Below are 14,908 nucleotides of genomic sequence, written 5' to 3'. Positions count from 1 at the left end.
CTCTATCACTTCTATAAATACCCCAATCTCAGTCTTTGACAGCAGAGGACACAGAATGTCTGAATTATCCTACAGGACCTTTGTTGGCTTTCTCGGCTTGTTGGGTTTTCTCGAAATGGCCTATGCTGTTCATCTCGGTGGTAAGAAAATGTTTAATTCAGTTGTGTGGAAGCAAGCCACAGGTTAATGACACTTTTGTCCTGTCACTTTAAATGCAGAAGCAAAGTGCGGATCTACTAAGTCAAGAGGCATCCTTGACCGTTCTTTGAGAATAATCGGAGGATCAGAGGCTAGACGAGGTTCCCATCCGTGGCTGGCACGTAACTGTTCATTTCCATGATAAATCAATACAATACTTTATTTAATTCCCAAAAGGCAGTGTGTTGCTGTAGATATATCAGTGTGGAAACATCAATTTCACAATCATCTACAGGTGTCTCTCAGGATCAGAGGATCGCATTTCTGCGCTGCAGCCATCTTGACAGACCACTGGCTTTTGACTGCTGCTCACTGCTTTGCAAGTGTATCCACGTAGGTCTACTCATTTATCCATGACTAATCATAACTTCTGACCCTGTCAACACTTAAGTGACTTACTTCTGAATATAACTGCTTGCCCTAGGGACTTCCTGCACAAGATTGAGGCTGTAGCAGGTGAATTCAACCAAAGAAAAGTTGACAGAGGGGAGCAGAACTTCCACGTAAAGACTGCAATGTTCCATGAAAAATATCAAAGCACCTCTCCCATGAGCTACGACATCGCTTTGCTTAAGATCAATGGACGCATTCACTTTGGCAAGTCGTTCTATGAGACTAACACAGCTTATGCAATAAATCAGCTGGAGAATCAGAGATGAATATGTGTGTTTTGTTGACAGACGATTTCGTTAAGCCTATTTGTCTGCCTTATCCTGGTGAGAGGTTTCCGCCCAAGACCATGTGTGTTGTAGGTGGATGGGGTCGTATTTCTGAGAGTGAGAAGTCCTTTAAACAACATTGAAATGACTCAAATTCTGTCATTAATCACTCGCCCTCATGTCGTTCCAAACCTGTAAGACCTTCGTTCATCTTCGGAGCACAAATTAAGATATTTTTGATGAAATCCAAGAGGTTTCTGAACCATCCATAGTGTCATTGCGACTTTCAAGGCCCAGAAAGGTAGTAAAGACATCGTTTAAATAGTCCATGTGACTTCAGTGGTTCAACCTTAACGTTATGAAGTGAAATTGTGCACAAAAATAATGACTTTATTCAACAATTTCTTCTCGTCTGTATCAGTCTTCTGTGGTGTTGACGTAGTTAACACAGTAGTTAACACGAAGAGGAACGAAGGTCTTACGGGTTTGGAACAACATGAGGGTGAGTAATTAATGACAGAATTTTCAGTTTTGGGTGAACTAACCCTTTAATGCATGAGAGAAATATATCAAATATCTCAAACCATTACTATAATGAAGGTAAAAAAAAGTTTATCCTCTCTTTAGGAGGGCCACTTCCATCGGTTCTTCAAGAGGTGCATCTGGACCTGTTAGAGCAAAGCAAGTGCAAACATGTCCTGCAAACTCTTAGACCTGGGCAGAAGACCTTCACAGTCCTGTGTGCTGGCCCAGAGAGAGGTCGGAGAGATGCCTGCCAAGTAAGTGTTTCCCTAACATTGACATTGACTTAATTAACGCCCTGAATATTGCACTCCTCTGGTTCAGGTTGGCAGAGATGGTTGCAACTCTTTGTTTTGAGTTCCTATCTGTCCTCCTGTGCTCCAGGGGGATTCTGGGGGTCCTCTCCTCTGCTCCAGAGCAGATGGAAGCTGGGTGGCTGTGGGGGTCACGTCATGGGGTAAGGGCTGTGGTCGAAGCTGGAATGACAACAAGTTCAAACCATCATCCAGAAGAGGCTCACCTGGAGTATTCACTGATGTCTTAATGTTTCTGCCATGGATCAAGTCAAATCTTAGGAAAGGTGGGTATTGTTGTCGAGTTGGTCCTAGGCTACTAACTGAAACAATGTAGGTTCAGCAAGAGCTGATCAATCACCATTTTGCTATCGAGCAAGTAGGGCTGAGCAATTTTATCGATTCTGCGATATAAATCGATATTTTTTCTCCCACGAAAGTATCGATTTTTAAGCCGCGAGTATCGATACATTAGTCCCATTCAAATCCCCGTGTTTACCCCCATTTGCGTTGCAGGAAGAGCGATTTGGTCAGCCAGCCGCTAGTATCGCTGTAGAGCAAGTTACCCGCACTAACTTTACACAGACGCCGACGTCTATCTCTTCTTGTTTACGGAGTCAGAGCGAGGAGATTCAAGAAAATGGCGGCGAATATAAATCCAGTAACGTTCCCTTCATGCTTAAAAGCAGATGTGTGGGAGCACTTTGGGTTTAAAAAGAAGAAGGAAAGCGACGATTTAGACTCAGGGGTCAACAACATGAGTCGCCCGCAAGGACCACACGAGTTGCCCGCGGGTCTGTTCTAAAAATAGCTCACCATAGCAGCTGCGTTCAGTCGCTTCCGTGTTAATTTAAGCGCAGGGCTCGAGTCCAGACTGAAGCCGAATATATACTAGTGTCTGTAAAATAAACTGCTAAATTACTCCTGCATGTTATGCGTCTGTGTGGATGACGAGCGCCGCGCGCGCACTCGCTCTTGTAGTCTCTGCCGACACGGAACGCATAAACCGTCACTTCATGAGAATTTACATTTATCATTTGAGAAAACTGGGTGCGTCTCATTCTGCTCCTGGTTCAGTAGTCAGGGCACTGATCAGGACATAAGTCAATGGGCTGATCCCTGACTGAACTAGGGAGCTGAATGACTGAGACGCGCACCCACTGTCATATCATGAACACAGACACTGGTAATCACGCCAACCCGTCAAAATAAAAGTTCGGTTTAACGTGAAGAGATTGACTACAGATTGTAGCCTACAGTAAATTTAGCTACGTCTCTATGTAATAATAATATGTCTCTACTAATAATAATAATTATGAAATAAATAATACTAATTATATAATTATTAATGGTTGCTTATTTTTCACTTGATCTTTCATTTATAAACAATGTTTACTTTTAAACAGCATAAAGCCTTTACATGTTTATGTATTGTTTACTTATGATTATCATCATATATAATAAAACATTTATTTAAAAAAAAATAGTGGTATTGTACCGACTACTGGAACTACTACTATACTCTTTCAGGTGTAAAACAGTTTGGATAGTTGTTAATAAGAGAATTATGATGCATTATTTAAGAGTTTTAAGTATTATATAACATGAGTAGCTCTCTTTGACTTTCTTTTTTAAAAAGTAGCTCTCAAATGAAAAAAGGTTGGAGACCCTTGACTTAGACAAAGCATTGCGGTTGGTTTGCAAGCTGTGTGACACAAACGTGAAATACTCTGGAAATACCAAGTGTCAGTGTCAAGCTAAAAAAGCTGTCAAAGAAACTGTTCAGAACAGGCCACTTGCTGCAATTTTTAAAACTCCATTGTTAATTGCAATACTGCAATTTATTTACTTTTCAAAGGCTTGTAAGCTACAGTTTGCACTGTTTCATTAAATGGAACAAATTTTCTCAACACATCTTTGATTCATTTTGTCCAGCATTTGCAAGCTGTAGACTCTCTGTCCCGTCAGAGACATATATTGTGTAATTGATGATTTTAGTTTTCAGTTCAGTTAATTCAATCCAAGTAAATAAAACGCTCACAAGATGTCACCAAAATCACTCTGTCCCCTTTAAATCTTTCAGAAAATGATGTAAGTGTATCGAATTATATCGAATCGTATCGAATCGTATCGTTGGCTGAATATCGTGATATATATCGTATCGTGAGCTGAATATCGTGTATCGTATCGTATCGTGAGATTAGTGTATCGCTACAGCCCTACGAGCAAGACACCTAACCAAGGGGCGGACTGGCCATCTGGAACACCAGGAGTTTTTTCCCGTTGGGCCGCTATACAATGTGGGCCGGCTAACCCCAAGTTCCAGTCAGTAAGTGTACTGCAAGTCACTTTAAATAAATGACTACTTGCTTACAGAACTCAATGTAGGTGTGGAAAGGTCCCTGTGCAGTGTACCTGATGGAGTTGTTCCTGGAAATGAAGGCATCATCAGAAATCCAGCTCATTCAGGGCAAAGCTACAACCACAATGAGTGAGTTACATCTGAAGCAACTTATATATTTGCAACCAAAAGGCCAAAACTGAAACGTTTTTTTTTTTGGTGCAGAATGTGTTTGTGGTCCATTCGAGTTGCCATTGGGGAACGTATTCTTCTGGAGTTCCTGGAGTTTGACCTGGAGAATGACACACAGTGCCAAAGCGATTATCTGACTGTGTTTATGGATGAAGACAGGCGAATAGGTAAAGGAACTTTTCGATAACTTTGCTGTTCTTTTACCTTCTGTATGTAGTTTTGAGGTTGCATGTTTCACCTTGTGACCTTACTTACCAGGTTGGTTCTGTGGTGGTCAACCTCCATCTCCGATTCTTATTGATGGTTCCCATAGTGTCACAGTACAGTTTGTATCTGATGTGAGCAGACCAGGTGCAGGATTTGCTATACAGATCAGTGGTGTTGGCGAGGACTACTTATTTGGTGAGTTGAATCTGTCCAACTGGTTTCTCTTGTTCTACAAAAAGACGACAAAGTTCCTTGAAAGGGGCCAAAAAAAGCTTGAGAAAATCTGAATGCTCAAGCCTGTTTGGTGACAGTCCAGTGACAATTCAAAATGAGTTGTGCAATTGTAGTCCTTGGCGATCACCAAACATTGCGTTGATGCTTGGAACATTATGCTTGCTTGCTTACTGTGTGCTTGATTAGCATGCTTGCACATGCCTGATGGTGTTGTTTTCGAGCATTGCCTCATTTACACGTCTGTGTATCCATACAGTTCTGTTACTAAAAAAGGTTTCACCCTAATTGTGCTCTCCTTAGCAGCACAGGTTGAAAAGTCTGTTCATATCCCCAGTCAGGTTGAGAGGCAAGCTAACGTTCCCCAGTAGAATTCTGTTTCCACACTGCAATGGCTCAGATAGGCTCCTCAGAGAGCTGAGAGCTTATCTCAAAGGTACCGTTACTATAGTTACATGTCTGCCAGGGGGCCATCTACCAGTGGTAGGTTCAGAGAAGGTAAGAGCTAGGTTCAAATCACCACCCTGCTCCCCTCGATATGACCCTTGCCAGACAGAAATGTGACACCATGCTGCAACGTCATTGGCTGGGCTCCATTCCACCAGTTTCTCCTTTTGTGTTTGTGCAGGGGCTGAATGTGGAACAGTGGTGCTGTTACAGCACAAGGGGGCTGTACGGAGCCCCGCCTACCCGCAAGCCTACAGCAACAACAGTCTTTGCCGCTGGGTCATCTATGCCCCAGAAGGCCACATAGTCAAGGTAAAAACAACCCTGTAGCCCTTGTGTTGGCCCAGTCAGTGCCTAGTGTCTCTTCTGTCCAGTCATGACCTGTCTGTCCGGTCATGAATGCATGCATGCAGTGAGATTGGAGGCTCTGATCGGTTTCCCTGCAAAAGAGAATGTGATACTCAATTAGATTCCAATGAGCGACGTTATGACGTCACTGCAGTCATGTAATGCTGGTTGTTACCTGCTGTTTACAAAATGCTATTGTATCAAATTAAGAACCATTTTTTTTGTCTTAACGGGGGGGAGCGGGTAAAATGCTGTTTCATGCATACTGAGCTTTTTACACTGTTAAAGACCTGGATTCCCATCCTAAACATGGACAAAGTTAAAAAAAAAAAACAGTTGGACGTTTGATGGAATATTTCTGCGGCAAAAATACTCTTTCCGGTTTCTCATAAGTTTCGGAACATTTTTTTTTGAGTATGGGTCTATCTGACGTCAGATAGGGCGAAATGTCCTTGTACGGGCTGTACGGACTCTTCTCCCAGAAGGGCGCGCGCGCGCGACTAGAGCAAGAGTGTAAACGCTTTAGGGAAGCCGTCACAGTCACTTTTGCAGTCACAGGACTTCACAAAATCAACAATGTCACCAAAGATGTGTGTTTTTGGTTGTCAGGGCAAGACAACCCTGCACAGCTTTCCAAAGAACCCAGCGTTAATGGGACAGTGGATGGAATTTGTTTTTCCGGAGCAGCAACGGAGTTGTGCACGTGTTTTTGTTTGTTCTCTGAATTTCGGCAATGATGGTTTATAAACAAGGTACAGTTCAACTACGGATTTGTAGCTCATCTAATGCTGAAAGATGGAGCGGTTCCATCAATTAAGGTTCACGTCGTATGTTGGAAGCAGGCGGTGAGTAAAACTGCTTCAAATGTCTTTGTGTTGTTAGCTATCGGCTCGTTCATTCAAATGCGCTACTATTCCATTGTTTTTCTATGTAAACACCCACTAGTCTGACGTGAAAAGCCGTTCCGCTTGCTACATTAAATCGCATACAGTCGATAAACCAAATTATGTCCTCATAAACCATGAGTTAACACACACAAATGTTGTAAAACGCTCTCAATGCAATAGCTGTGTGCGCTCGTCATTCTTTAGCTCCGCCCACACGATACGCCCCCAGCCGCTCTGTTTTTTCCCCCCGAAAAGACTCGGTACAGCCTATCTTTCTTTTATAAATATAATAAAACTAAAGACTTTTGGGAGATATGAAGGATGCAATACTACTCTATAGGTACTCAAGATCGACATGAGATTGACTGAAGTGTTTCACCCCCTCCCTTTAAATGATTTTAGGTATCTGCAATGCCAGAAACACCAGACTGGTCAATTCTGTGTACATAATCATCCCATTCTGTATGCTAACATGCTAATTGCGATGGAGTAACTTTACTATGTGCTTTAAAGCTTGACTTTGATGACTTTGACCTTGAGGAGTCGGAAAACTGCAAATATGATTCACTCACAGTGTTCGGAGACATTGATGGCAAGGACGAAATAGGTAAAGTACAAAAAGATGATTCAAATGTAAGTATTTGATATTTTAAAATCAAAACAGAACTATGCACAAACGTTTGCTGACAGTAAGATTTTTTTATGTTTTTAAAATAAGTTTTAATGCTCACCAAGGCTCCATTCATTTCATTAAAAATACAGTAAACCATTAATATTATAAAATGTTATTGCAATTCAAAATAACATTTTTCTATTTGAATATACTTGAATGTAACTTAAGAAACATTTCTGGTAACTCTTTAGTTTAGGGTCCAATGCTCACTATTAACTAGTTGCTTAATAGCATGCATATTACAAGGATATTGGCTGTTTATTACCATATTCTACATCTATTAAACCCAATACAGCTACCTTACAAACTATTAATAAGCAGTAATTAGTAGTTTATTGAGACAAAAGTCATAGTTAATAGTTTTTTTCACTCTGTATTTATTGATTTTGTTGTAAAACCCTATGAAAAACATGTATGTACACATAAATAAACACACATTTTACATATGGGGATAAAAGTTGTTAAAATTTCAAAACGACAGTCATCACATTCCATTATCTACCTATTAACAAATTGTACAAAAGGGGACCATATCTTTTCAAAAACCTCTGCTTTACCTCTAGTTGCATATGTACATTTTTTCCATAGTTAATAGTTAGTTAATAGTGAGAATTGGACCCTAAAAGTGTGACCACATTTCTTATTATTATCAATGTTAAAAACAGTGCTGTGTAATATTTCTGTTGAAACTGATTTTTTTTTCCAGGATTCTTTGATGAAAAGAAAGCTCAAAAGAACATTTATAAATAGAAAATGTTAAAAACATAAAAAAAATGCATTCTTACTGAATAAAAGTGTCTTTCAAAAAAAAAACTTTTTAACGAGAGTGTATATTTGAACTATTCTGTTTTATTTTATCATTAATAATGTAAACATAAGAGTTGACAGTTTACTGTTACATGCATTTTTTGCACAATGCACTGCGGCATTGTGGGAAATGTAGTTTTCAAATGCTCTGCTATTAATGTTTTTGTCTTAAGTGGTTGTATGTGGCAGGAGCGTCCCTCCAGCTGTTCTCAGCTACGGTCGCATAATGCTTCTGCATTTCAGCACAGATAACACCATCTCCGCCCGTGGTTTCGTCGCCACCCTTTCTTTTATCAGCGAAAAGGGTGAGAGTCAACATGAGCAAAGAAATGCTCACGGCAGGTGTTCAAATTTCACCCGACCAAACCTGACTCACATGTGACCTACATGTCCAAATAGTATGCACAGTATAAACACACAAGCTAACTAACTACTATTTATACTACCTCAAAAGGTCAACAGTAAAGTCAAATAGTCTTGCAATCTCTACATGCATTTATACAAACAGTTTATTATATTATATATATACTTGAGGCTATTTTATAAGACATATGATATACATTATGTGTAGGCCTATACATAAAATATAAAATTTAAGATAAAAAAAAGTCTCAAATTCATGTTTCTATTTAGGTTGATGTTTGATGATATCATTTTTAATTAAAATGTTTGTATTAAATTAGACACTAGAAAAATATATTATTCATTCAAAGGTACAATGAATATTGCTTATGAACTCAACTTACCAAGCCTTTCTTTGACACCACAGAGTTCGTAACCACATACTTATACTGTGTGAAATAATAAGGACTTGAATATTATATTTCCTCACAGATCTCCAAGAGTCAGCGTATAAAGATCAGGGGGAGGAAGCGGATGATGACAGCCGAGTTATCGCGCCACATTTGCAGGCTGGTTTGTCCTTTGTGTTCTCCATTGTGCTTTAAAATAGGCTCTTTGTCTCAGAATCTCAGAGGGCCTTTAGAATGTGTGGAATCCAGCTGGAGCCAAAAAAATTGTAAAATAAGGGAAAATGCACAAATCGAGACTGCATTTATCTCTGAACAGATTGTGTGGGTGTATTTGGTATTCATGCTTGCGTTCCACTGACTTCTCAGCTCCGTGTGGAATGCCTGATATCTTTGCTGCATCTGGACTGGACGCCCTGAGGAGAGAAGAGGATGATGGGAAACTGCCATGGCGTTGGCACGTGAGCATTGGTCTGGGTGCAGGCCATGACTGCAGCGGGGCGATCATCCAGTCACAATGGATCCTTACTGATGCACACTGTGTCTATGACCTGTGAGCAACCAACATGCCAGAAATGTTAACATGCCAGGCTGTTTCTAATGGACTGGTGGATGGTGATGGAATAAAATGAGATAGGTGGAAAATATATATATTTTTTTATATTAAGAAAGTTTGCGTTCTCTCTCAAAACCAGTGAAGTGGACAGGCACTACAGGATTGGACAGGATTTGCGCTATGCTACGGCACAAAACATTATTGCAAAAACAACTTTGCGTTAACTCGCAAAATATTTGTATGGACGCTTGTTTCCAAAAAAATAAAAAAAGGTAATTGCAACAGAATTACGAGTTGAATTGCGTGATATAAAGTCGCAATCGCGAGATGCAAAGTCAGAATTACAAGTTATAAAGTCAGAATTACGAGTTATAAAGTCAGAATTGCGTGATATAAAGTCAGAATTGCGAGATTTAAAGTCAGAATTGCGAGTTATAAAGTCAGAATTGCGTGATATAAAGTCAGAATTGCGAGATATAAAGTCAGAATTACGAGTTATAAAGTCAGAATTACGAGTTATAAAGTCAGAATTACGAGTTATAAAGTCAGAATTATGAGTTATAAAGTCAGAATTGCATGATATAAAGTCGCACTTTCAAGTTATCTCACAATTCTGTCTTTATGTCACACAATTCTGACTTTATATCACGCAATTCTGACTTTATATCAGACAATTCTGACTTTATATCAGATAATTCTGACTTTGTCACACAATTCTGACTTTGTATCACGCAATTCTGACTTTATATCAGACAATTCTGACTTTATATCAGACAATGCTGACTTTATATCAGACAATTCTGACTTTATATCACACAATTCGCCTTTATATCACACAATTCTGTCTTTATATCAAATAATTCTGACTTTATATCAGATAATTCTGACTTTATATCACAATTCTGTCTTTATATCAAATAATTCTGACTTTATATCAGATAATTCTGACTTTATATCACACAATTCTGACTTTATATCAGACAATTCTGACTTTATATCACAAAATTCTGTCTTTATATCAAATAATTCTGACTTTATAACAGATAATTCTGACTTTATATCACGCAATTCTGACTATATCACAATTCTGAGAAAAGAAGTCAGGATTGTCTGATATAAATTCAGAATTTATTCAGAAAACTTTTAATTATAATTGTTCCTCCCATCATATTATGCCTACCTATTTATTTTTTTACCATCATCATGTCCCTTTTAAGACGCGGCTTGTCACATTATCAAAATTTTTGAAGACAAAAACTGGTTCATTGTCCATTGACTATAGTGTAAAGATGTATGAAGAACCCTCACACAGAAATCACTTTCAAACCAAGAAGCTTTCTGTTGGTCGGCACTGTTAATTTGCATGACCAACTTGCGAAATTGTGCGTGGGGAAGTTTATTGCCCTCACGCTAAACTCCAGATCCAGATTTAATGGCTGGATTCCGTCTGCGAAATTTTGCCAAGCAAGGGTCAATGTGATACCTTTAGGGCTCCATAGTTTCTAGAACAGTGCACGTGTATTAACTTTGAAAAAAGACATTAAAACGTATAAATACACAGCATAGTTCCTTTTTATGGAGACACTATACTGAAAGTACTTTTTATGTGGATTTCTTTGCAGGGAAGAAAGACTTCTAAGAATTTTATCAGTGACGACAGAAGGCTCAAAGAAACAGGTGAGAAGTACATCAACATCCCACCAACAAAAATTGGCAGGAATGTTGTTCCAGGAACTAACTGATTGTTGATTTTGCAAATTCATTAATCTTGTGTCTTTAACTCTTTCCTAGCCAGCATTTTTGTTTAGTTTTTTCTTTCTAAAGTTGCCAGCCACCGCAAGCGTTTTTGGAAATTTTCATAAAAATGTCATGGCCCCCCAGAATATTTTGTTGTATGAATATCTGAACATCTGCTTTTAAACAGTCCTAACCACTTCCTGGGTTGACATTTCACTCGTAACTTCAGGCCGTTTTGATTCATATGCTGTTTATTGTTTATGCACGCGTTATTTTTCATATGCATCTGCTTGCATACGAGATCGCTCATTTCTGCCTCTTTTTTCCCTGTGTTTTTTTTTGAGTGGTGCAGGCATGAAGTCACTTTTTAGGCCAACCGGCCGTTAGCATCCCACTGGTTCCCTCGAGAAAAACCCAATAGGATTTCCCATAGGCTTCTGGATTATCGCAAAAAACAAGCTCTGTGTCTGTGATCAACAAAAGTTTATGATACTTACACATGAGTGAGGTAATACTGATGCACACTCAGTGGTAACAACAAGGCATGATGGATCCATGTTCTCATTCTGTTTACGCCAAATTCGGACTCTACCATCTGAATGTCTCTACAGAAATCGAGACTCGTCAGACCAGGCAACATTTTTCCAGTCTTCAACTGTCCAATTTTGGTGAGCTCGTGCAAATTGTTGCCTCTTTTTCCTATTTGAAGTGGAGATGAGTGGTACCCGGTGGGGTCTTCTGCTGTTGTAGCCCATCCGCCTCAAGGTTGTGCGTGTTGTGGCTTCACAAATGCTTTGCTGTATACCTTAGTTGTAACGAGTGGTTATTTCAGTCAAAGTTGCTCTTCTATCAGCTTGAATCAGTCGGCCCATTCTCCTCTGACCTCTAGCATCAACAAGGCATTTTCACCCACAGGACTGCCGCATACTGGATGTTTTTCCCTTTTCACACCATTCTTTGTAAACCCTGGAAATGGTTGCGCGTGAAAATCCCAGTAACTGAGCAGATTGTGAAATACTCAGACCGGCCCGTCTGGCACCAACAACCATGCCACGCTCAAAATTGCTACAATTTCCCATTCTGACATTTAGTTTGGAGTTCAGGAGATTGTCTTGCCCAGGACCACACCCCTAAATGCATTGAAGCAACTGCCATGTGATTGGTTGATTAGATAATTGCATTAATGAGAAATTGAACAGGTGTTCCTAATAATCCTTTAGGTGAGTGTATTTTATGTCATAGAATAAAACGTGTCTTGTGCTAAATGGAAGTGCTAAAATACTAACTCGGTTCTGCGTTTGGGCCTACAAAGTGATTTCATACCTGCACAACTCTGTAGATACTTTACTCGTTCAGGGGCTGCGTAATAGCACCCCCTACTGTATAACAGTGGAAAGCCGGAAAAGCTGAGTATCTCGTCAATGGCAGGGAAAGAGTTAAAGAGCCAGTTCACCCAAAAATGAAAATGCTCCATAAGTAAATGAGATCTCTTTTCAGACCCGTGATGTGATCAGAGTACACTTAAACCCTTTTTACAACACATCCTCTCCCGAATATAATGTGGCTTTGCTTCAGTTGAGCTCTCCGTTAAATCTCAGTGAAAGCACGCAGCCTGTTTGTCTACCCTCTGCTGGACAGGAAATCTCCCCCTCCCTCCACTGCTGGGCTCCGGTGTGGACCAGCCACATGTGTACGTCACCCGTCTGGCTTCACGAGTTGACCGCTGTGATGGTTACACAATAGTCTGGAGGATTTTGATACGTGTGTGTGCATCATAAGCAAACATGACATTTCACGACTACTTGTTCACCAAGTGTTGCACTTTCAGAACTTGAATGTCACTTGAAAAACATAATTTTCTCTGTTGCACGTTTTGCTCTGTGTGCATCTTTAGGTGAATGTTATGCACTCTTTTTAGCAGGTCATGGGCAGTGCAGACCTGTATGGCTAAATATATCTGTGCTGGAACGAGCGGTGTGTGAACAACAGCACAGAACTAGAATGACACCTGCTTTGTTATGTGCCGGACTGAGCAGTGGAGAATCATGCATGGTGAGGAGCTGTACTGTCTGTGAACTACCCTGAACACTTACTGTTTACTAGTAGGGAATGCAATTGAAGAAATACTGACCTCTAGTGGGTAGGTTCGTTAATGATGAGCTCTGTCTCAAACGGGGTCCCAAACGAAGGACTTGATGTTTACTTGTTGTGGTGATCAATGAGGGCGGTATTTGGTAGAGACTGTGGCTGCATCTGAATTGGCTTCCTATAAAGTAGGTGAAAAACAGTATGTAAAAAGAGTAGTCTGTACTAATTCACAGAATTCATAAAACTGTAGCTGCAAAGTAGGCTACCCGAATGACTATTTCACTGAGATTCTGAAGTGTGAATCCAATGGACACTTTACTATCCCATAAGGCCACTGGAGTGGTGCAGGTATGAATTCACTTTGTAGGCCAACCGGCAGTTAGCATCACGCTGGTTCCCTTCCCTCGAGAAAAACCCAATAGGATTTCCCCATAGGCTTTTTGATTATCGGAAGAAAAAAAACAAGCTCCGTGTCCCATAAAAGTTTATGATACTTGCACTTTTTGTCCATAAAGATAATTATCAAAGATGAACGCAACTGTTATGAATTTTGAAGTCTAAATGCAGTCGCTAGAAGTAAAACGCTAAAGGTAGGCTATAAACATACACCACAGTCCCACGACTTCAACGTCACCATCACTAAGCTTCCGACAACTCTTCCAATTTACATCTAAAAACATTTTGCCAGAAAGTTGGAGTTAGAATAGTTTATAAGAGCACAGTTATGAGCATAATGAGGCTGTAAAAGCGGACCTGTTCGGCGTGATGACGTTTAATCTCCCTGACAGCCTCTGTAGTTCCATTTAGCCACTCGTTAGCCTTTTTCAAGACATCTAACAGCTAAAAAAATAATAAAAAAGGGTAATACTGATGTATTTTATATTGTTTAGTAAAACGTGAAAGTGTCTTGAGCTTGTGTTCACCACCTTATTTCAGCTATTTAGCCAAAAACCCCATTGACTTCAGAACGAGGGAACCGGACGTGCTAAAATGCTAACTCGCTTCTGCGTTTTGGCCTACAAAGTGATGCCATACCTGCACCACTCACAATGACATCATGGGTGTAGTCTGTCCAGATAATATTTACTTATTCAGAATAATTACTTATTCAAATGGAGTACCTACTCAAAGAGTATGTCAGTATTGCAGCCTATGACTTTCTTTAAATGTAACAATAAAAGGAGAGAATGACAGACAGTATATTGACAAAGCTTCAAAAAAACACAATGAAAGTAATCCATATGAAGATATTTAGAAGAATGTTGGAAACAAAACAGTTTTGGTGACAATTATATGGACAAAAATCTATCTTCTGTCCCACAAAGAAATTCGAGGTTGAGTAAATAATGACCCAAACATTTTTTGGGGGAGAACTATGCCCTTCGCGCTTGTAAAATTTGATGTGGAAAATAAATGCGCATTTCAGTGTCTAGACAAAATAACTGGTACTAACTATTTTCTGACCTTTTCACAGACTCATTGGAACGCCGGTCCTCTCGTTTGTCAGACAAACACATCTGGGGTTGCTCTGATGGGAGTGAAGAGTTGGGGAGAACCTTGTGGTGGGATCCAGAAGCCTGCAGTGTATTCTTCAGTACCAGCCGTCATGAACTGGATCTCAAAGCATTTGGACACAGAGTGAAAATGACATATTAGCAACCACTTCACATAAATGTCAGCTGTGCTGTATGGATTTGTTGCTTACTTACTAGCATATACTGAATTCTGAATAGACGGAATACTTCTGTTAGCAGAATTCAGTATAAATTTGTGAATTATTTAATTCTAAAGAGTTCTGAAGCACTCACAATATGCTTTACTTTTTTTAAGCCAAGACATCCTTGGCTAATTTGAATAAAAAATATTTTAAAACTTCAAAAAAATCTGTCTTAGTCTAACAGCCTTCGCCTAATGTGCTGTACTTGAGGAGATTCCTTGACCCATCCCTCTGAATGTGTTATCAGGCTGTGGGG

The 14,908-nt window shown here is 39.8% G+C and overlaps 2 protein-coding genes across 22 annotated transcripts in view; one reads left to right on the top strand and one right to left on the bottom strand.

Moving 5' to 3' along the window:
* The window catches only part of far1 (fatty acyl CoA reductase 1), a 38,619-nt gene extending 25,589 nt beyond the window's left edge, over positions 1-13,030 (bottom strand). The window contains exon 1 of the mRNA XM_079810076.1: positions 12,979-13,030. The gene's annotated coding sequence lies outside the window, so the exon portion shown is untranslated. The remainder of the gene's footprint in view (positions 1-12,978) is intronic.
* Positions 36-14,811, top strand: LOC307122159 (ovochymase-2). Of its 21 annotated transcripts, none has more exons than XR_013816007.1 (19): positions 36-140; positions 219-316; positions 434-531; positions 623-795; positions 879-974; positions 1,485-1,636; positions 1,764-1,959; positions 4,049-4,163; positions 4,239-4,372; positions 4,464-4,607; positions 5,272-5,402; positions 6,839-6,932; positions 7,979-8,110; positions 8,640-8,720; positions 8,924-9,015; positions 10,733-10,787; positions 12,486-12,537; positions 12,769-12,899; positions 14,410-14,811. XR_013816007.1 is itself a non-coding variant. In XM_079810068.1 (19 exons), exons 1-19 carry the CDS (start codon positions 56-58, stop codon positions 14,575-14,577), a joined length of 2,319 nt encoding a protein of 772 aa, XP_079666194.1. In that variant the 5' UTR covers positions 36-55; the 3' UTR covers positions 14,578-14,811. The 21 variants fall into 21 exon arrangements, 13 of the variants coding, with proteins under 13 accessions (XP_079666194.1, XP_079666193.1, XP_079666192.1 ...); XR_013816008.1 differs by having other exon boundaries at positions 12,766-12,899; XR_013816009.1 differs by having other exon boundaries at positions 12,446-12,537.
* Positions 14,812-14,908: the final 97 nt, after the last annotated feature.

Source organism: Gobio gobio (assembly GCF_949357685.1).
Source record: "Gobio gobio genome assembly, chromosome: 25".
In the NCBI taxonomy this organism is placed as follows: Eukaryota; Metazoa; Chordata; class Actinopteri; order Cypriniformes; family Gobionidae; genus Gobio; species Gobio gobio.
This window is presented reverse-complemented; position numbering and strand designations above follow the sequence as displayed.

What these genes read in the sequence shown, in the direction of transcription:
- LOC307122159 (XM_079810065.1), top strand. Translation starts at nt 56, where the DNA reads ATGTCTGAATTATCCTACAGGACCTTTGTTGGCTTTCTCGGCTTGTTG. An exon ending in TGCTTTGCAAGTGTATCCAC is followed by an intron (nt 532 to 622) that starts GTAGGTCTACTC and finishes TGCTTGCCCTAG; the next exon opens with GGACTTCCTGCACAAGATTG. An exon ending in TGATGGCAAGGACGAAATAG is followed by an intron (nt 6,933 to 7,978) that starts GTAAAGTACAAA and finishes TTTTGTCTTAAG; the next exon opens with TGGTTGTATGTGGCAGGAGC.